Source organism: Bos grunniens, chromosome 24 (genome assembly GCF_055505025.1).
Source record: "Bos grunniens cultivar Pamir isolate PY7600 chromosome 24, Bosgru_T2T1.0, whole genome shotgun sequence".
Classification (NCBI taxonomy): Eukaryota; Metazoa; Chordata; class Mammalia; order Artiodactyla; family Bovidae; genus Bos; species Bos grunniens.
This window is the reverse complement of record NC_141188.1, coordinates 57676156-57699389: the sequence shown is the minus strand read 5'-3', so window position 1 is coordinate 57699389 and position 23234 is coordinate 57676156. Positions and strand designations below refer to the sequence as shown.

General features: G+C 38.1%; 1 protein-coding gene across 7 annotated transcripts in view; it reads right to left on the bottom strand.

The window, feature by feature from the left end:
- WDR7 (WD repeat domain 7) overlaps positions 1–23234 on the bottom strand; it is a 359618-nt gene that overhangs the window by 245211 nt on the left and 91173 nt on the right. For all 7 annotated transcript variants that reach the window (XM_086372456.1, XM_086372458.1, XM_086372454.1 and 4 more), the window contains exons 15-16: positions 13468–14237; positions 11795–11883 (exon numbers count right to left, since the gene is read on the bottom strand). In XM_086372456.1, the coding sequence (XP_086228582.1) occupies positions 11795–11883; positions 13468–14237 (859 nt within the window). The remainder of the gene's footprint in view (positions 1–11794; positions 11884–13467; positions 14238–23234) is intronic.

The window sequence follows — 23234 nt, the reverse complement described above, 5'->3', positions numbered from 1 at the left end:
AATAGCAATCACAGTGTAACTCAAACCAAAAGCTATTTATAGTTGAATGATGTGACACCTAATATAAAAAGCAGTTCTAAAATAACTAAGGCTACAAGAGATTATGAAAACAGACATATTAAGAATCGTCAAAAATGTAATTCAATTTTTAAAATGTATCACATAATGAAAAGTTTATTTTGGTCTACAGATTGTCAATTATATTTTTTCTAACAATTTATTTTCTAAAGCTATGTCTAAACTATTTTTTAATCTCTCAAACCAACATTCACTGAGATCATTTCAATTTTCTACACTCAATTTATAAAGACTCAATTTAAATGATACCAACTTGTAAACTATAGCAACTTTAAGTTAAATATGCTTAACTCTTATTGGAAGACTCCTAACATAGCTCCACTCTTCAGAGTTTAAAAAATATGATATGAATGCTTTTTATTCTAAACTGTTATCATCTTTATACAATAGATGAAACAACCCCTACCCACCCCAAAAAGTTACGTTACCAGGAAAAGGTTCAGCTTAAATTATCACATGAAAAGCAAAAGGACCGTATGGCACACACATTCTACAACTGGAGGTCAATGTTAAGATTTAGAGGTCACCGTTTGACACTTCCTTCCTATGGAGAAATTACCATATGTCATGCACAAGCATCTTCAAATTAATCCCTCTCCTTTCTTCTGTCATTGAACAGCAATAGGTTTGGGCTCCTGAACAGATTAAACATTGTCTGCTGAATGATATGTTTGCTTTTCACGCAGTGAAGTTCTTTTGTAACTACAGGACAGCTGCATGAAAACAACTTTTCATAATTTCCACACGAATGCATCATAATGTCAATCAGGCACGTGTGAGGTAAACAGGAGAATCAAAGTATATGAGCAGAAATAAAAAACAGAAAATCCAACTCTATAAGCCCCAGGAAGTCCCGGTTGCATACATGAAAGTTTTATCTGGGAAATTATTTTTATTATAATAGATCTGTGTTCTGTTCCTTATGAAATTCCAACTATCTTATCATTTATGCTTATTAAAGGATTAGAATTACTCTCAATTGTATATTTCATAGGGCTTCCCTGTGGCTCAGCTGGTCAAGAATCCACCTGCAATAAAATCTAAGAATTCCATTTTAATCTTGGAAGGAAATCCCCAATATTTCTATATATATTCTATTGAATAGTTTTTCATTTTTAAAAGCAATTACAAATTTAGTAATTATGGCCTACAAATTATTCACTTCCCCATGCAAAAAGCTGGTAAGTCTTTGTCAGCAAGGAGTAATTTATAGGTGTTAGCTTTCATGCCACCAAAATTGTTGAGCAAGTTCCTCTGGTGGTTTCCAATAGGTGAGGCTTTTCAATAATTTCACTTTAAATAAAGGAGAAATAATTGTTATCCCTGAAAAGACTGTATTAACTTCATCTGACTTTATCATTAATTCTGAAAGGACACTGGAATGGGAAGGTGAGAAAATTCAATACAAATAAACCAAAGTTTAGGACTGAGTGATCATTCCCCTAGCTAGGTCAAAGAAGAAGAAGTGGGATTAAACTAGAATGTTTTCCCTAAATCCCTAATTCCCTAAGTCTAAAGGAAACTAGAAATGCTACTGGCAAAACTGCTAGAATATGTCTTAACAGAATAATGCTCAATGTATATAACTTTACTTTTAATGAGAGAAATAAATGCTCTGAGTAGGATAATTTTGGAGTCCTATTTAAATGATACTGCATATAGAGAAAGCCATTTACACTTTCCTTTAATAAATTCTGTGGACACTGAAAATTAAAAAAACAACTGTAATAGAAATCAAGGAATCAGAATTACTATGCTTTAAAAATCTCTGCATCACCATCAAAAAATACTCTATTCAGACTACCTCATAACTGAAACTACAGAATCTAGAACTGTTTTCATAATTCATTGAGAATCTTGAAATTAAACTCTATTAGGGCTTTTAAAACTGTTCACATATAGGAAAACCAGCAATAGAAATTAGAAGAAATAAGTACCACTACCACAATAAAAAGCTCAAGATTTAATGACATATAATAAACTTGAGTAAGTCATGTACGACACTGATTATCAAAAATTTGCACCATAAAACATAAGCAAGCAATTAATTTCTTGGAAAAGCTGCCATGTCAACTATCAATTTGCTTCTCTTATTAAGGATCAGTAAAATACTGATCAGGAAAAAAATCACAGCACAGCCTCAAAATGGCGACAGATCTGACACAAGTTCTCTTTTTTAACCTGGGAAAGTTAAGGAATGTTGCAGCTAAGAGCCTCTTCACAAACGCTTACTCGCACATCAAGAGACACAGATGAAGGTAAGCGTGTGACAACACGCATGCGCACACATAGGCTGGGCGTTCCCTTCACACGGTGTGTACAGAAGTACTCACTATGACAACAGCCACGGTTTCTGTTTCTGAACAGGTCCACTCGACTCTTTGTTCGAAATCTAAATCTAAGCTCCCTCTTTCCCAGCCGCCATTGTGATATTAAAAGTCTACGTAGGAGAGAAAGTGGACACACTTTTGGCAGCGAGTGCTCTCTGTATGCTGCTCCAAACCTCATTACCCACCAGCAGATGGACACAAACAGCCCTCTGAGGACGATTTTCAGAAGGAGAATGAAAAGAAAACCGAAAAGGTGCAGAAAACCACATACAATGCGAAAAAAGAAAGTTCCCAAAGCGAAACAATAAAATTACAAAGAATATTATTTTACAGTAAATCACTTTATCTAAAGCAGTGCTGCCTGAGAATCACGAAGCTTTGAGAAGAAGCGAAGAAAGCATGCTGCTGGTGTTGCTCAGTCACTAAGTGGTGTCCAGATCTTTCGCGACCCCATGGACTGTAGTCCACCAGGCTCCTCTGTCCATGGGATTTCCCACCAGGCAAGAATACTGGAGTGGGTTGCCATTTCCTCCTCCAGGGGATCTTCCCCACCAAGGGACTGAACCCATGTTTTACCACTGAGCTACCTGGGAAGCCAGAAGAAAACATGAAAAAATTAGAAATGAGAAAATAGAGTCAATTACCATGTACTTAATAAAAAGGCCTTCCATACTGGGCATGCTATCTAATATAGAGATCTTAGAGCAACATCTGCCTTTTTATAAACTTCTCTTATGTCTACACTTTTATCTTCGGTAGACAGGAGTTCTCGTCATCTTTTAAATCAACATGAAGCATTAGGATAAATCATTAATCAAACACCATAAGGAAAAAAAAAGGATATCCTTAAAACACTGTAAGAGAGCACAAATAGCCGAAGGCTCCAGGGAACACAGAGCTCCAGGCAGTAGAAAGCATAACGACCTAAAGTGAATGAGTAACCAACCCAAGACGGTACTCAGACAGACATGCGTCAAGGCAAAACGCAAAAGTGCTGATGTTTGAAACATACAGTGACATAGCCTCTAGATCACCACTGGATTACAGCAGAATGGGAGTAAGTTCAGACAGGGGGGTACTTTTACGTTGGCATACAACTTCAACCAGAGTCAAAAACAAAACAAAACAACCTTCTGTAAAAGGTCTCCTTCATTACTAACATCCAAAATAAATAAATGAGCAAGACAGAAACCAAGCAGAGAGAGTTCATTATAGTGAAAGATAAAATTATAACATAAACACTAACTTGAATTAGATATATGAAGGCTATTAGAATTTTCTTTCATTTGATTAACGTAATCAGTGCCTATCCCATGCCAGGTACTGGCCTAAGCTTATAAAAACTTATAAAAATTAGACCAAGATGTTGCTCTCAAAGTAGTCAGAGGCTGGAGGAAAAGCAAATAAGCAGTCAACTAAAATCATATATGTACATCTCCTGCAGCACATGTAAACTCCTTGAAGGTGGGGATCTTGTGTCAACCCTTATAGCCTCAGCTCCCAGTGACTGACACATTGACTCCAGAAGGATAAGGAGTAGGTATCTACAGATTCATTCATTCAACAAATATTTACTGAACTCTTTATGTACGAGCCACTGTGCGAGGCACTTGTGATAGATAAATCATTGAACGAAAAATAAAAAATGTCCCTGACCTCTGAGCTTCCAAAGCAGACCCAAGTTAAGAGTTTCTGCAATTAAACTGTAGCTGCAGCACTTTTTTAAAAGGTATATATGTTTAAACACCAAGTTTTAAGGGTTTCACAGGTCAGTTCATTAGCCTAATATATATTTACTCCAAGGTTTTTGCTGTAGATGCTGGAAAAATATGGTAACTATTGATTATAACTAAACAACTACCCGTTCTAAGTTTAGAAAACCTAAATTGAACACACTTCTGAAAAATAAAATTGCAAACAATGTACCATAACTTTAAATCTTTTTGTTTGTTTGTTTTAGTTTTTTAATTAACTTGGCTGCATCAGGTCTTAGTTGCAGCATGCGGGCTTATCTGGAATCTTCCTGGACCAGGGATCAACCCCATGTCGATCCCTGAAGTGTAAGGCAGATTCTTTTACCGCTGAGCAGCCAGGGAAGTCTGAGCATAACTTTAGACCTTTAAGTTGCCTACACTTGCCTCTACCCCTACCCCTGAGCATAAAGAAAGGGTCACAGTGAGATGAGCACTATAGACACAGACCAGAGACTTCTGCCGTGAGTAAAGAGAAGTACAATGTGTCAGAACACAGAAAAGCCTAAAGCCACGGGCAGATTCAGGAAGGTGTGACCCTGAACAAAAATTCAGTTGTTTGACATCTCTGATCCCTTTCTCAAGTGAGATGTTTCATAAACTGCAAAATCAAGTATCTAATAAATATTGTATCAAAAAGTACATGACTGTCAGTAAATGTTAATTATTGGAAAACACTGAATTAATAAGCAAACTGCTAGACAAAATAAACCTTTTGTGAAGACATTATTTGCCCATGACATATCCTGATACTATTTATGAGAAATTAGGTTAGCAAAACTCTTTATATCATCTTTATTCTCAGACCCAAATTCCCAGCTAACGCCTTTATTCCATATAGATTATTTTGGAGCTGAACAAGTATTAAGCAACATAAAGTAACAGTTTATCAAAAAGAAGCATATTCCTGTTTGCAATCCAACTTGGAAACAGAGTGTGAGTCAGTGTGGCTACAGGAGGAGTCAGGGGAAAAAAAAAAAAAACATAAGGAAAGAGGAAAAATGTTGAAAAGAAAACCAAAGTAAAAGGAGTCAGAGTAGAATGATGAGACTATATAAAACTCTGCTGAAGAGCAGTCAAAGAATCAAAGCCCTTTATCTCTACCACCACTTTGTAATATATATTGGTTATTTATGTTCATGGGTTATCTTCCAGAGGGACACAAACTATTCAAGACAATATACATCAGTTTAATCTCTCTATACACAAAATATAGTTGTTTGGGAAAAAAAAGTGCCTAACAAATATTTATTAAAAAAATATTACATTTCAATATTCAAATAGAAAGTGAGTTTTATAATGCCATCCTAAAGTATTTTACGATGCAACTTTCAGTACAGATTGTTAACCTCCATTTACCTTAAAAGACAACCCATCTGTGCTACTCCAAATGGAAATTTCTAAATCAATCATCTTAACTAAATGCTGTAAAAAAGACAATTTTTAGTATCTTCTTCACAAAACTTTAGTTCTCTCAAAACTCAAGACTCTTCTGAGAGGAGCAACATGAAAGCATTCCAACTTCAAAATCCTCGTACTATCCAGGTGGGTAACTTCAATACCACAATGTGGAGAAGTGTATAAAATGCATCATTAATCAAAAGAAGTAACAATTTGAAAGGTTTATGCACCCAATAAAGAGAGCTTCAAAATACATCAAGCAAAACCTGATAGAAATGCAAGGAGGAATAAACAAATCCACAACTGCCACAGACTTCAATACCTTATCTGAAGAACAGAGTCAAGTAGACAGAAAAATCAGCTAATGTATGCTCAACTTGAACACTCTCAAACAACGTGACCTGACATTTTTATGAAACACTCCACCCAAAAGAGCAGAACACACAGTATTCTGAAGTGCATGCAGTACACTGACCACGTAAGACCATAATTAGGGCCATAAAACCAGCCTTAATATTCAAAGAATTCAAACCATACAGAGTAAGTTATCTGACCATAAATTAGAAATTAAGAGCATTTGGGAAAGTTCCCAAATGTTCATAAATTTAACAATAAATTACCCATGGATAAAAAGGAAAAAAAAAAAAAAAAAGAAAACTTAAAAGGAAAACATACCAAAATATGTGCGACACATCTAAAGTTGTACTTAGAGGTAAATTAATAGTGCTGACTGCCTATATTAGAAAAGAAGAAAAGTTTTGTATCAATAACCTCAGGCTCTACTTAAACTAAAAATTACAAGCAAATTTAAAGCAAAAGAAATAATAGCAAGCAAAGCAAAAACAAATGAAATAAACAGAAAAACAATAAAAACTGAAGAACCAAAAGCTGATTAAGAACTATAAAACTGCTAAGTTACTAGACAGACTAATCAGGGAGAAAAAGAGAAAAAAACACAAATTATAAATTATAGAGGATGCCATTTCAAATCCTACAGATATGACATTGAAAGGAAAATAAGAGAATGTTAAATAACTTTTGGCCAATAAATTTGACACAAACCTTCTACATTAGAACGAGACAAAGAACAATGGATGGTTCAAAACTGGGAAAGGAGCATGTCAAGGCTGTATGTTGTCACACTGCTTATTTAACTTATATGCAGAGTACATCATGCAAGATGCCAGGCTGGATGACTCACAAACTGGAATCAAGATTGACAGGAAAAATATCAACAATCTCAGATATGCAGATAATACCATTCTACTGGCAGAAAGTGAAGAGGAACTAAAGAGCCTTTTGATAAAGGTTGAAAGAGGAGAGTGAAAAAGCTGGCTTAAAACTCAACATTCAAAAAACTAAGATCATGGCATCTGGTCCCATCACTTGATGGCGAATAGATGAGGAAAAGTGGAAACAGTGGCAGACTATTTCTTGGGCTCCAAAATCACCGTGGACAGTGACTGCAGCCATGAAATTAAAAGACACTTGCTCCTTGGAAGAAAAGCTATGACAAACCTAGACAGCTACTATAAAGCAGAGACCTCACTTTGCTGCCAAGTCCGTCTAGTCAAGGCTATGGTGTTTCCAGTGGCCATGTATGGACACGAGAGTTGGACCATAAAGAAGACTGAGTGCTCAAGAATTGATGCTTTCAAAATGTGGCGCTGGAGAAGACTCTTGAGAGTCCCCTGGACAGCAAGGAAATGAAACCAGTCCATCCTAAAGCAAATCAACCTTGAATATTCATTGGAAGGAGTGCTACTGAAACTGAAGCTCCAACACTTTGACCACCTGATGTGAAGAGCCAATTCATTGGAAAAAGCCTGATGCTGGGAAAGATTGAGGGCAGGAGCAGAAGGAGGTGACAGAGGTTGAGATGTTTGGATGGCATCACCAAATCAATGGAGATAAATTTGAGGAAACTCCAGGAGATGATGAAGGACAGGGAAGGCTGGCATGCTCTAGTTCATGGGGTAGCAAAGAGTCCGACACGACTTAGTGACTGAACAACAACAATCATCAAAGTTCACCCAAGATGAATTTTTAAAAAATCCTAAATAGCTCTAGGCATTTAAATTTGTAGTTAAGAATCTTTCCATAAAGAAAACTTTATACCTACATAGTTTCACTGGTAAAATAGATCAAAGAAGTTAAAAAAAAAAAAACACAATAGTATCGGTTTTACACATGCCCATCCCCCCAAAAAAACCCAGCAAAGCAAAGAGGATAATATCCTATGTTATTCTGTGAGATCAGCACTATACTGTTACCAAAATTGAAGAAATAATTATTGAAATGAAAACTCTAGACCCAAAATCCCTCATGACCATTAACATAAAAACTCTTAACAAAATTTTAGCAAATTATATTCAATAATCTATAAAAAGCATAATTCATCATGACCAAGTGCGACCTTCCCCAGGATTTCAAGGTTTTTTAAAAACTCAGAAGTCAATGTTTTTGTACTTATTAAGAAAATAAAAGAGAAAATTTATTTGATAATTTCAACAAATACAGAAAAATCATGTGAAAAAATCTAACATTCATTCATAATTTTAAAATCTCTGCAAACTAGGAATGGGAGGGAACTATTCAGCTCAACTAAAACTTTACAGCTAACATCATACTTAACAGTAAAAGACTGAATGTTTTATCCCTAAGATTGGGAATGAAGCAAGGATGTCAGTTCTACTTCAACATCTTTATGTTAACCCGTGAGATAAAGTAAGAAAAATAAAATGCATACCAATTAAAAACAAATAAAATTGTCTTTATTACAGATGACATGATTTCTGGCATACATTCTAAAGGAATAAGGGCTGAAAAATCAGTAAATAATTATCAATTTTTAAAAAGTTTTTAAAATCAGTAATAACTAGGGCATCCCTGGTTAATCAGTGGTGAAGAATCTGCCTTGCAACGCAATGGACACTGCTTCAGTCCCTGGTCCAGGAGGATCCCACATGCCATGCAATGGACACTGCTTCAGTCCCTGGTCCAGGAGGATCCCACATGCCATGGAGTAACTAACTAAGCCTGTGCACCACAACTACGGAGCCTGTGCTCTAGAGCCTGGGAGCCGAAACTTCTGAGCCCACATTGCACAACTGAAGCCCGCGCGCCTGCAGCTCATGCTCCTCACAGGAGCAGCCACCGCAGTGAGAAGCCCCCGCAGCGCCACCAGGGGGCAGCCCCCGCGCCACAAGCAGAGAAAAGTCTTCATGCCTCAGTGAGGACTCCAAAAATAAGCAAATAAATAATAAAAATAATAATAAATAAAAAATAATAATAAATAATAAAAAAGTGAGGACATCCAAAAATAAGCAAATAAATAATAAAAAAGAACCCAACATACACTGGCGATAAATACTTAGCAAAGGAATAGCAGAGCTAATTTTTTAAGCTATTTATAAAAGCATATAGGAAGTATCATAATTATGGAAGCTTAAAAGTTCTCCCTTTGATACTGGGAATAAAGAAGTTGTTCCGTATGATTTTCCATGTGATCAAAAGAACCTACAGAAATTACTACCTTAACAGGTTGAATTTTGCAAGACGGTTTGACACATGGTCAATATACAAAAATCAACTGCATTTCTATATCAGAGGGGCAGAAAATGAAGAAATTTATTATCAGTTACAAAAATATTTTTAAAATCTAATACCTAGGAATAAATCTAACAAAAGAAATGTAAGACCTCTACATAGAAAACTATATACAAGAGTTATGATAGCTGAATAAAACCTAAATAAATGTAGAGATATATTGAGTTGATGGATTAAAGGAGTGAATCCCATTAAGATAATAATTCTCCTATAAAATCATCTACAAATTCAATAAAACTGAAGTTAAAATAGGTCTTTGTGACAACAATAAAAAGGTTTTAAAGTTTATACTGAAATTCAAAGGGACAAGAACAGCCAAGATATTCTTTAAGAACAGGAAGGAAGACGATCTACTAAATACTGTCTTATTACGGAGCCACTGTAATTAAGGCACAAAGATAAACAAACCAATGTGCTCAAACTGCTCAGAAACAAACCACGTATATAAGCACACCTTATTTATGACAAAGATGGCGCTGCAAAGCAGTGGGGAAAGGATCATCTCTTTAATAAATCATGCTGTACAAGTTTGGGATCATAATGGAAGTAAAACCAAAACAGGACCCCTTGCTTCATATAATACACAAAATTAAAGTCTAGGCAGATTGTAGATCTAAATGAGAATGGTAAAGTAAGACAGTTTCTAAAAGAAAACAGAGAAGAATATCCTCATATGAGAGTAGGAATATCAGGGCAATTTCTTAAAATACACAAAAACAGTAACCAGGAATGAAAAGTAGTGATATACTAGATACACCAGCCACGCCAAATGGCTCAAGTGAAAACACGGGAGATATAAGCGCTGACTAGGACAGCTCACCAGCTGTGTATGAGGGGTCTCATTTCATGGGTCCATACCCGACCTAACACGGTGTTTTCCATCTTTTCCCCCTTAGCTGGTTTGACGGATGCATATTAGTCTTTCATAGCAAAAGATGTTAGCATTATGTACAATTAAAGCTGAAGATAAATATATGCAGAAACTCCACTTCCAGTTACAGATGCAACAGACAAACTTACTAAGGTTCGAATACAAGAATGTTCATAGCAGAATTATTTATCAAAACCAAACGCTGGATATAATCCAAATGTCTACTGACCAAAAAAATGGATGAAAGAGTTGTGTTCTATTCATCAGAAAACTATCCAGCAATAAAACAATGAAAATAAACAAAATATAGTCACATGCAAAAACACTGACAAATCTCACAAAAGTAGCCAAACACAGAAGAATACATACTCCATGATGACTGAATTCATGTAAAATTCAAAACACAGGCAAAACTAAACCACAGTGTTTAGGGATTTGAACTTAGGTTGTACAACCATAATGGAACGCAAGTAAGTAATTCCGTTACAAGTCAAGACAGTAGTTACCTCTGGAAGAGGAAGGTACACTGCTCGGGGGGAGCATGGAGGTGGCTTCCGGAGTGCTGGCAATGTTGTTTCTTGTCCAAGGATGGAGTTACAAGGGTGTCTGGTTTGTAAAACTCACTGAGCTGCATATTTATGTCTTGGGCACTTTTCTGTGCGCATTTTGCACATACACAAGTATAAAAAGCTGTCTAATTAAAACTCTTACAGAACAATGTAAACTATTGTGAAATGAGCATAAAGCTTTGATGAGAGGAAAGGGGAGTATGAGGGGTGACCACGTGGGGCTGGAAGTAACGGGCTGCAGTAGCAAAGAGAATTGAGGAGCTTATGTTCCATAATGCGAGGCCAGCACACAGTGCCCAGGGCTAAAAGCAAACACGCCACTTAAGGGTGTCAAAGTAAGCGCACACAGCCGGCTAAGAGGTAAGAGGGCTTGTTCCAGGAAAGAGGAAAGTTGCAGATGTGAAGTTGGAGGCCTGTTCATCTGACTTACAGAACGATCACTGACTCTCTAAAACCTTTAAAAAAAAAATCCTATGAAGCCACCATTACAAGCAGAAACTTCACGGTCCCATCTCTTGCTCACTTTTTCACTTCTACCACATTCTATGAGAGACGGCATTAACCTTTAACCTAAAGGAAATTTCTCTAAGCAGAACTGATTCTTCCCCCCACCCACCAACTCTGATTAGCTCACTTGTGAGTCTTAAGATAAATATAAAAGAAAATAAAGGAAGAAAAACTCAATCTTTCTTGTAACCCATAATGAAAAATAAAGCTACAGACAAAAGTTAAAGTTAATAATGATTAAATAAAAAGAGGAAGAATTTCCACTGTGGATTATAATGCATGAGCTACCGGCAGAGGACAGAAGAATAGCTATAGTAGGGAAATATGAATGCAAACGTTTGTAATGTAGTTAAAAAATAGGTGTATAACTTATAGACTCAAGATACACACAATTAAGGCACTAGCACTGTCAAGTTAAGGTGCCCCTAATGCATAAAAATTAGGCCGAAGACAGTACAATAAAATTAGGTGAAAAACGTTCATTTATCAATTTCTAAATAAATCTGATTTGTTTTTAACTGACATCTTAATTATCCATATTTACATCTGGAATATAACAACTTTTCTTTCTTTAACAATCTGAGACAAACAAAATGTTATGATTATACATTAGCTATGCCTCCTCAGTTTCTAGAGCTGAAATGTCATGTCAATTACTTATATTAGATTTAATTTTACCTTGTTTAATCTGTCCTTGCACAATATGACTGGAAGTTGGAGGGGAACCCCTTGCCTTAGGAAGGTCTGGGGTGCTGGGTCTAGGTGGCCTTTAAAAAGAAGAAGAAAATACATGTATATACACACATTCATAGTTTCATAATTCCAGAGCCATTCAAAATATTAAGCTTCCTAGTTCCAAATGAATTGCAATAGAAATACATACAGAACCTTTCAATTTGCTATACCAAAAAGATAGGGTTTTGGTTTTTTTTTTTTTTTTTGCTTTGTACCTATCAACATTTTCCATTTCAGATTTTAATACAGAAATTAAATGATTAGCAAATAGCAAGTAAAACTTTTACATCTACAGTTTATGCTTTAAACTAGTTTTAGAAATATTTAATCTACTACCACTGACAGATAATATGATAATTAGCCCTTCATTTTTCAATATTATTATGCTGATATTTCAGCCCACTCTGTATCATTGGTCCAAATGAATTTATGGAACAATATATTGAGTTCCATAATTACCATATATAAAATAGTCGGCCAATGGGAATTCGCTGTATGACTCAGGGAACTCAAACCAAGGCTCTGTAACAATCTAGAGGGGTGGGGTGGGGAGGGAGGTGGGAGGGAGGTTCAGGAGGGAGGGGACATGTGTGTACCTGTGGCTGATTCATGTTGATGTTTGGCAGAAACCAACACAATACTGTAAAGCAATTATCCTTCAATTTAAAATAAATAAATTAAAATATATACAAATTTCAAATAATTCAGCCCTAAAGTCTGAAAAGGCAATAAGGCATTAAGAAATCTTGGTCTCCACGGCCACCTGTTCCCTTTTGAATTCTGGTTCTACCACTTACTACTTGTGTGACCTTGGACAAGTGACTTCTCCTCCATGTCCCAGCTCTATCATCTGAAAACAAAAGGATAATAAAAGTACCCACCTTATAGGGTTAAGAGCATTAAGGAAGTAACACTTGTAAAGTGCTCACAACAGAGCCAGACACTAGGGAAGTGCCATGTTAGTAGTTATTAAATTTAAAAAAAAAATTCTAAATGTGGTCAACTCTCAATGAAGTATAATAAAACCAGAGTTTAAAAAGTTGTCTTCGTGACTTCTGGAAAATAAGAAATACTAATTCAGGCTAAGTATTCTACAAATATTAAAAGAATACTCTTCCGCATTTAAAAAAGTTGTTTTCTCTTTTCCCATTGAGAAATTCTGACTATACTTCACAAAATTTCTGAAACCAATCACTGAACACTTACCATTCACTACACATGGGTCACAATAAAGAGAAGCATTTTAACCAAATGTACATCTTGAATTAAATGTCGGTGCCAACTACAGGTAGATATAATCCAAGATGATATTTACTGAAGATAGTCTATAAGTTATTTGTTAAAGCTGAACTTTGACCTACTCTTTCATTCCAGTATTTTTTTATGATAGCTACTAAGTATGTCTGAGTACAGATAGAACTGTACAGTTTGATTATATTTTAAGCCATGCGTGTTGTAGTTAAAATTTAAAGGAGAAACACTGAGATGACACAAAAATGTGAAGGCGTGTAGAGTCCCCCCTCACCACATAAAAGGTAATAAGATGTGATAAAAAGAAAACAGGTTTCTTTTTTTTCTGCATCATAAGGATAAAAATCAAGCTATCAAGGTCACACCTGGTAGGGCCCTTCTTCATATGATCACCAATAAAAGTTGCATTGGTCATACTCATCAAGGTGTTTGCCAAAGATATGACAGACAGGAGATGCTGCGTGGTGACGGCCCGGGACAAGCCGTAGGTCCCCTTCCCGACGCCCTCGGTGGCCGCCAGCCTCCTTCCCAGCTCGGCTTTCCCACGGGACAGCTTACAAGCCGCCTGGTTGTAACCCGGAAGCATCAGGGACATGTGACCCCCTCGCGACAAGAGGCCAAAGGACACCGTGCAGTGGGGTTTCAGCATCCCCAGGCGGTCGAGGCACACTTCGTCCAGGACCTCATTCAAGCCCCAGGCGTGGAGGCAGGACATGAACAACTTGGCGGTGTCCATCGTCAGGTTATACTCCAGCAGCGTCAGCGGCTTGGACTTGCTGGCCCGGTACTCAGGGTCACTGTCTTCCCGCCTCTGCCGCACCGCCTCTTCATCCTCGTCTTCGTCATCCAGGAGGTGCTCCTTTATGTTCTCTTTGATGGTTTCCTTCACTTGTTGGAAGAGGACTGCTGCTCGTTTTCCGGTTAGAAAAGAGCCCCCTTTGTCTGAACTGCCAGGTGCTTTCTGCAGATTCTCTGGGGAAATAAGCGTCGTGTTCGGCCTAGAGGCTTCTTCAGTCAAGAGCTGAATAATCAGCGCCTCCACATCAAAGAAGAGCACGTGTATGTCGGGGTCTGTCAGGTTCGTCTTTATTGCTTGAACCATCAGGGAGTTATGCGAATATTTAGGTAAATTGCCCTGCAACAGATATTTTGAAAAGATGGTTATAATTCAAAGTATGTCATGCCATGCCTTCATTAATGAACAATACATAGTTGAAGGAATTTAGGTGCTTATTAAGCTGTTTTTTTTGGTACCTGTATCATTAAAAGGAAAAAGGCAGCTGTGTCAATCAGCAGCATGTAAAAGATAGGAACTTAAAATTAGAAGAACACCAAGCTGAAATAATTATAAAATTGTCAGTTTTTTAAAAAGAAATGAAATTGTATTATTGAAGCAGGGAGTCTTTCTACTCATAGAGCAGGTTAAAAATTGTTTCAATAACTTGAATGCAAATTATACGTCTGAGAATAAGCTACTACTGTTCCAGCCGGAAAGCATAATCCATTCATCATGACTAGTCATCCTTTTAGTCGCTGCACCAAATTCCTGTTTTACTTTACCTTCAATCTCTGTTTGTGGATTCTTTTCCCTCAATAGAGAACTATGTTCAAGCCTACTTGCATTCTTCAAAAGTGCTATTGTTTGACCATGTTCCTTCTTCTATTTCTTTCCCAGTCTACTGCCCCTTTTAGCCAAATGTAAGGCAAGTAGCAGATTAACCCAATGGAAACTCTTTTGTCCCTCTCCTCATTGATCTCTTTGCATATCACTGACTGTATTCATTATTTCTGACATTGTTGATTTTGCAAAGAGAAAGTATAAAAAGAAATTCCCAGAGAATACCTTCTTGCTGAAACTTCTAATTCTGACCACTCAGTTAGAGGCCCTGAACACTCATTCTTTCTCCCACAATAGAACTATCCCCTATTTGTAATGGCTCCTAATTTCCATCATCAGCCAGACCAGCTCCTGAAGGAGTTTCAATCTTGTATTTCCCACTGCTTTTACCTGGATGTCCCACAGAGCCTTATATTTAGTATGTCCTAACCTCCACCCTCCCACTAAACCTGCTGCACCTCCCAAGTCACGGGTGGAGAACCATTCTCCTCTGTCGCCGCCACCACCACCACCACCACCACGTCCAGACCCTTCTTCTCTCTCTTCCAAAACGGATTCACCGCCCTTTGTCTCTCCTCACTCCCATCCAATCTCTGCCGAGCCACAACACTTCCTTCTGAAAAGCAAATCTAATCAGGTCAGTCTCCTGCCAAAAAACTGCCCCATTATCACGGGTTATTAAGAGAAATGAAAAATACAAAATTAAAAAACTAAATCAAAATATAGGTGAATGTATCTTATCTCAAGATGAGAAAGGACTTGCCACACAGACCTAAATTTCAAATTCACTACTAGAAAAATTGAAGGCAAGTAAGAAATAGGAATAAAAATGCGCCGCAAATAAGACTGATAAAGTTACAATCTATATAAAAACTTGAGTGCCAAAATAAAAGGGAAAGATATCATAAAGGTCAAGGACAATTCACAATAAAAGAGACAAATAGCCAAGGAATAAAAGGGAAACTGACTCAAACTAGCTGTTGAGGAAATAACAGTTAAAAAACCACAAGATACCATTTATAAAATTAACGAACAGTAAACACACAAAAAATTGCTTAGCCAGGAGTACAATGAAAGCAAACCCACCCACTGCAGGCAGGCAGGGCTTTCAACAGCAGCCCTTTCAGCGGAGTAGGGGCATATGAGCCCTTAACACTGTTTGACCAGTACATTTATTTCTAGAACCCTATCCTAAATAGTCAGAAGTACAAAGATTTAGGTGCAAAGATGTTTGGTGAAACAGTGCCCATTATTGTAGATTGAAGACAACCTGAATATTCTAGCAATAAGGAAATAAATAATTTAAGCATAATCATACAATAAATACTGTAATCAAGACAAATCATGCTTCCTTGGCACATTTAACCACATGGCAAAATGCCCGTATTCCAATTTTAAGTGAGATAAGATTACATATGAGCACACACATACACACACACACACACACACACATACACGCTATATAACAGAGTTAAAATTCTGATTTCATTTCTTTAATGCCCAAGTATGTTTTTGAGCATGGTGAGAAACACTGGAAAGACATACATGAAAATGTCCCTATTACTTTTTGTGATGCAATTGTATCAGATCTACATTTTCTTCCTATTTCTATATATTTCTTACATTGTCTATAATCAATATGCATTTTCATAAATAGAAAATACAGTTCTTGGATAAAATGCTAAATCCTTAAGCACAACATTCAAGGTCCATTACAACTCAATGCCAAGTACTTTCCCGCTTTAACAGACAGGTTCCACCGCCATAACCACTCTCCCTCACCCACTGATCCCCTTCCTTCTTTACCCAAAATACTCTTCTTGGCTCCACTCCAACCCCTTCTCTTCCATCAAGATCCTAATTCTCCCAGGGAAATTTAATCCACAGCGAACCCAGTTCCCATAACATTTTTTATACACATCACAAACCTGTACGCCTTGGCTATATTGATATAACTATCTATTTTATGTATTTACATGTTCCTGTTCTCTATAGGAACTATGTCTTACTCATCGTGTACAATCCCACGCCTATTGGAGTACCTGGCAAAATAAACAAACATTATAAAAACCTTTGTAAAACTGTTTTAAGTTGCTAGTCAACTCTTCTATCACAGCATCACACTAACCCCCTTTACATGGTCTCTCTTCTATCTCAGTCCTCCTCCCACCTAACTACGTTCCTTTCCTGCTTAAGAGGCTTCAACAGCATTTTATAACCCAGGGATAAAATCTTTGCAAAGCAAAGACTTCTTTGCAAAGCACAAAACAGCCTCCAAAATAGATGGCTGCCTACTCCTCCAATTTCATCTCTAACTGCTGCTGCTGCTAAGTCGCTTCAGTCGTGTCTGACTCTGTGCGACCCCATAGACGGCAGCCTACCAGGCTCCCCCATCCCTGGGATTCTCCAGGCAAGAACACTGGAGTGGGTTGCCACTACCTTCTCCAATGCATGAAAGTGAAAAGTGAAAATGAAGTCGCTCAGTCGTGTCCGACTCTTCGCGACCCCATGGACTGCAGCCCACCAGGTTCCTCCACCCATGGGATTCTCCAGGCAAGAGTACTGGAGTGGAGTGCCATTGCCTTCTCCTCATCTCTAACTACAACCCTACAATCTTCCACTGAAACCAAATTAAGCCACCTGTGCCTTCCAGAACCACACAGCCAAGGCATTCGTGCCTCTGCGTGGCTCATGCCAGGATGGCACCCCTTTCTCATTCTCACTGCTGCCACTCAAGCCATACTTCTCCTCACCCTTCAAGAAGCAGCTCAAGTGGCTGTTCTTTCAAAATTTATTTCCAGAATTATCACTAATTCTGCTCACTTTGTATAAACCTCTGCTCTGAACTGAATACATGGTGTTTAAAGGAAGGTATAAAATAAATATCATTTCCATACTATAGCTTAAGAACCTAAGGTGCATAAGTAGTACGATAAATTTCCACTACACAAAATATGAAGGAAAAAAAAAAGAAGATTTTTTGAATTCCATCCCAGTATTTCATTCATTTATGCCGCATTCATCTATGTTCCTGCAAGGCTCTAACTAACAAATAATGACATGACTATGCAGTATGAGTGGTGTTACAAATAAAGGACAGTGGAAGGTGCGATAAGAAAAACAAAGAACTGAGTCCACCCCGGGTGTCAGGGGCTCCTCGACAAAGGGCAGAAAAGTGAGAAGGGACGAAGGCCGGAGAAGCACAGGAGGGTGCTGGTGTTGGTGACCAGGGCCAAGAACGCAAGGCGTGGCCCGCTGAGAGCAGACAGGGCCACACTGAGGCTTCTGAACGTTCCCGCACAGGCTCAGGAGCCACTAAAGCAGTGCTTCCCTGAGAACATCAGGGATGCTTGCTAAAGTGCGGGTTCTGGGGCCGCGTATCGAACCTGAATCCGTGTCTCTTGGAATGGATCAGAATCTGCCTAATGAAAACCCGAGATGACTTTTTACAGTAAAGCACAAGAAAAAGAGAAAGAGAAAATGAAGTCGCTCAGTTGTGTCTGACTCTTTGCGACCCCATGGACTGTAGCCCATCAGACTCCTCCATCCATGGGATTTTCCAGGCAAGAATACTGGAGTGGGGTTGCCACTTCCTTCTCCAGGGGATCTTCCCGATCCAGGGATCAAACGCGGGTCTCCTGCACTGCAGGCAGACACTTGACTATGTGAGCCACCAGGGAAGCCCAAAGTATGAGAACTATTACCTAAAGACTTTAATAAGGGGAGTAACATAATCAAATTTAATTTTATAACTACTCATCTACCAGCAATGTTGGCTGAAAAGAATAGATCCAGGTCATGAATACAAGCTTGAAGGAAACAGAAGCCACCCAGATGAGAGGAGACAGAAATATGCAATCACACCAGGATTAGAAGACAGGCGGAAAGTTATGACCAACCTAGATAGCATATTGAAAAGCAGAGACATTACTTTGCCAACAAAGGTTCGTCTAGTCAAGGCTATGGTTTTTCCTGTGGTCATATATGGATGTGAGAGTTGGACTGTGAAGAAGGCTGAGCGCCGAAGAATTGATGCTTTTGAACTGTGGTGTTGGAGAAGACTCTTGAGAGTCCCATGGACTGCAAGGAGATCCAACCAGTCCATTCTCAAGGAGATCAGCCCTGGGATTTCTTTGGAAGGAATGATGCTGAAGCTGAAACTCCAGTACTTTGGCCACCTCATGCGAAGAGTTGACTCTCTGGAAAAGACTCTGATACTGGGAGGGATTGGGGGCAGGAGGAGAAGGGGACGACAGAGGATGAGATGGCTGGATGGCATCACCGACTCGATGGACCTGAGTCTGAGTGAACTCCGGGAGTTGGTGTTGGACAGGGAGGCCTGGAGTGCTGCGATTCATGGGGTTGCAAAGAGTCGGACACGACTGAGCGACTGAACTGATCTGATCTGATCTGGGCTGACAGATGCATACGTTCCTGTCTTATTTCTTGCCCCATTTTGGTATTTGTTTTTTCAAACACTGACTGTGTGATGTCAAACACTGCGCTTAATGCTGTGCACCTGCTGACACTAGCTGGCCTGAATGAGACGTTAAATTATACATTTATAATAAAAACATTATACCTAAAGTATCACTGATATCAAAACTATTAGCAGTGAAAGCTAGAACATCCCGAGCTGTTGCTATAACCTGGGCGCTGTGCTGGGCCTTAGGGCCGGTTATGTCACAGCAAAATGTATTTTATATCAATATTAGGTACACAGATGTGGCACGAGGTTTGAGGGAATAACAACATTAGGTAAAACACAGTACTTTAGTAAATACTGTCTTTCCAGTTAAAAAATCTACAAAATTATTTTAGGAGAAAGATAAACCATTACTATCAAAGAGTAAAAAAAAAATAAAAAAATCAAGCATGCTCGGTAATTCTTGAAGCAGCAAGAGCTGCTTGAATGAGGACACAAGGTCGTCTTTGAAGCTCCCTCCTCTGATGCCAACCACACTCGCCCCTCTCAGCACCCAGGACCTGCCCAGGTGCCACCTCTCTCTGGGAGGTGTGCCAGCAGACAGCCTGTGTGCTCAGACAGCTGAGAGGTTATCTGGGATCTGGCACCCTGGTATCTGGGCCTGATTGTGTGCGACTCCTCTCATCAACCTCTTGGTCCTACTGATTGTATCATTGTAGCAAATACTGTATCTAATGGCAATCCACAGTCAGAAAAAGAGAGGGAAAGAGAAAGAAGGCAAACAATGAAAGCAGATGAGAACAGAGCGAGACAGGAAGAAAGGAGAGCAAAGGCTCAAGCCCGCATCCTGCAGATGAACTACAACTTCTAACATCACCAAGTCCCGCGTATGACCTGTAATGCCTGACCATGGATTTCACTGACTGGCAAAGTCTTATTACAACAAAATATAGACACAAGAGAAGTTGTGAGGGTAAGATTTTAGCTACATGTACACACTGCTATCCCTCATAGCTCAGTCGGTAAAGAATCTGCCTGCAATGCAGGAGACCTGGGTTCGATCCCTGGGTTGAGAAGATCCCCTGTAGTAGGGCACGGCAACCCACTCCAGTATTCTTGCCTGGAGAATTCCATGGACAGAGGAGCCCAGCAGGCTACAGTCCACAGATCGCAAGAGTTGGACACAACTTAGCGACTAAACCACCACCACCACACACTGCTATATTTAAAATAGACAACCAACAAGGACTTACTATATAGCACAGGGAACTCAGCTCAAGGTTGCCTGGCGGCCTGGATGAGACTGGAGTTTTGGGGGAGAATGGATACGTGTGTATCTGTGGCTGAATCCCTTTGCTGTTCACCTGAAACTATCTCAACATTGTTAATTGGCTATAGTCTAATACAAAATAAAAAGTTTCTTAAAAAAAAATTAGCTACATGCATGAAGATGGCAGAGATGATCACGGGCATGTCTGATATCCAGTATCAGTGTAAACTAAGATTAGCTAAAGAAAAATAAACAAAAACATCTACCAAACTCCAAGGACCTTTTGGCTTAATCATAAGATATACAACATACAGAGACAACTAACTCATTCAATCATCTTACATTCTTAACAATTTCAAGAACAGGCCAACTGATCCTGGAAATTCTTTAACAGGAATGTTAGTATGTTTGCTCTGTCACCTTTATTAAAGAACATCTGAAATGTGTGCTCACAAACTCATTTTTGCATTATCATGGAGGAAGATTAAATTCAACTCAGCAAATATTTGCAGAATGCCCATTTTCTACAATATGCTTGAGAGGAAAAAAAAAAAGCCTCTGTACTTAATGCAATAATGTTAAAACTTATTTGAAAAAGGCCAACAGAAAATCTAAATCATGTGAAATATACAAATGAAATGGTCTTGGTAAGTAAAACCCAATGGTAAATGCAAAATAAAGCTAATGAGACAGATATATTTGATATTTTACTGTAAGTTTTTTGTCTTCTGTATATGGGAAAATACAGATTTAGTCATTTCAGATAAACAAGGAACTTGACTTAAAATATTACAGAAATGCAAAAATAAAAAAAAATTATTGGGTTGTGTGGTCATCACTGACAGTGAACCTGTGGCAATCACATGAAGAGCAGTGGCTAAAATTGTGTCTCAAGTGAAAACCCAAGCAAAGTGACAGGACTGTGATCACGGGATCAATCTGTATTCAACCTCAGGTATTTTTCAGCACATACATACATGCACAGCATAACTCAGCAGACCCCAGAAATGGTAACAGACAAAAAAACCACACCAGTTATCTTACAATCTGCAGAGAAGAAAATGTTGGTATTATCCTTTCTACAGCATTTACTGTTATTATATATTTGAATATATGCCAGGTTAAGTCATGTCTGCTGAAATACCTGATAACTTTGTCCCCTAAAACCAATGACATATTGATACTCCAGCCTTATTTCATCTTATCCAATGACTAAGAGACAATTGAAACACTGGCAATAATTTTACTATTGTACCATTTACTTCAGTGGTCCCAATTTAAAAGCTTACTTATTTCTGAACTGTTTCTTAATGTCATGATTTTGGGGACAATTTTTAAAGTTACCTGGTAAAATAATTCATTGTTTTTCCTGAAAGGGTCCTGAGTTCAACCTATAATTATAATATCAAATAGTTCAGATTTCTACCTAAACATTAATTTGATTTATGAAGTTAGCATTAAACATCAGCTGATTTTGATGGTAAAGTGGAAAGAAGAAAAATGGATGATTTTTTTCTTAATTTTGAATCTCCTCTGAAACCAGAGACGAAGGATACTAATAAGACTAGGAAATGTTATCTAACACACACATACAAACAAGCCTCTACAAACATAGAGTCCTAAAACAGAATATAAGGAAAGATACGTATTTTAAAATATTAATATATTTTATAAAATAACTATGTAGATATCATTTATAATGTACGCTCTAAATAATTTTTAGGAACTAAGTATAGAGTACCAGTTTATTAATTAAGAATAAATTCATAAGAAAAATGAATAAATAATTTTATTCTTGATTATGGATAGAATATTTTATTGAATAAGGACCTTTAAAAGAACTTCTGAAATCTGATGCATAATGTTGAATACAAAAGTTTCAACAAATAAAAACACAAGGATGTCTTAATGTACTTTTAAAAAATTCAGTTAAGGAGGAAAATCCCACCATTTGCTATTTTAAAAAGTAGGGTTTTAATGTCAATGATTTTAAGGATTGGGGAAAGGGAAGGAAGGAAGGGAATAAGGAAGACAAGGAGGGAAGAAGGAAACACAAAAAATTAACGACCAAGAAAATGTGTTAAGACTGAGATGGAGATTTGGTGCCCTCTGCTGTCGTATTGCCGTTACTGCACACTGACAGTTAGGAAAACAGGTAAGATGAGCTTTCCCTCAGAGAATTCTGTTTTAAGTTGGAATTAGACAATATACTTACTCTAAATATTTGATTTTGGATAGAATGGGATTTTGTGATTAGGTATGAATTACAAGATACTCATTCAGTTCAGTCGCTCAGTCGTGTCCGACTCTGCGATCCCATGAACTGCAGCACGCCAGGCCTCCCTGTCCATCACCAACTCCCAGAGTTCACTCAAACTCACGTCCATTGAGTCTGTGATACCATCCAGCCAACTCATCCTCTGTCGTCCCCTTCTCCTCCTTCCCGCAATCCCTCCCAGCATCAGAGTCTTTTCCAGAGAGTCAACTCTTCGCATGAGGTGGCCAAAGTATTGGAGTTTCAGCTTTAGCATCATTCCTTCCAAAGAACACCCAGGACTGATCTCCTTTAGAATGGATTGGTTGGATCTCCTTGCAGTCCAAGGGACTCTCAAGAGTCTTCTCCAACACCATAGTTCAAAAGCATCGATTCTTTGGTGCTCAGTTTTCTTCACAGTCCAACTCTCACATCCATACATGACCACTGGAAAAACCATAGCCTTGACTAGATGGACCTTTGTTGGCAAAGTAATGTCTCTGCTTTTCAATATGCTATCTAGCATTAGATGATGTTATTTCACCTCCTTTCATGTGTTTTCAT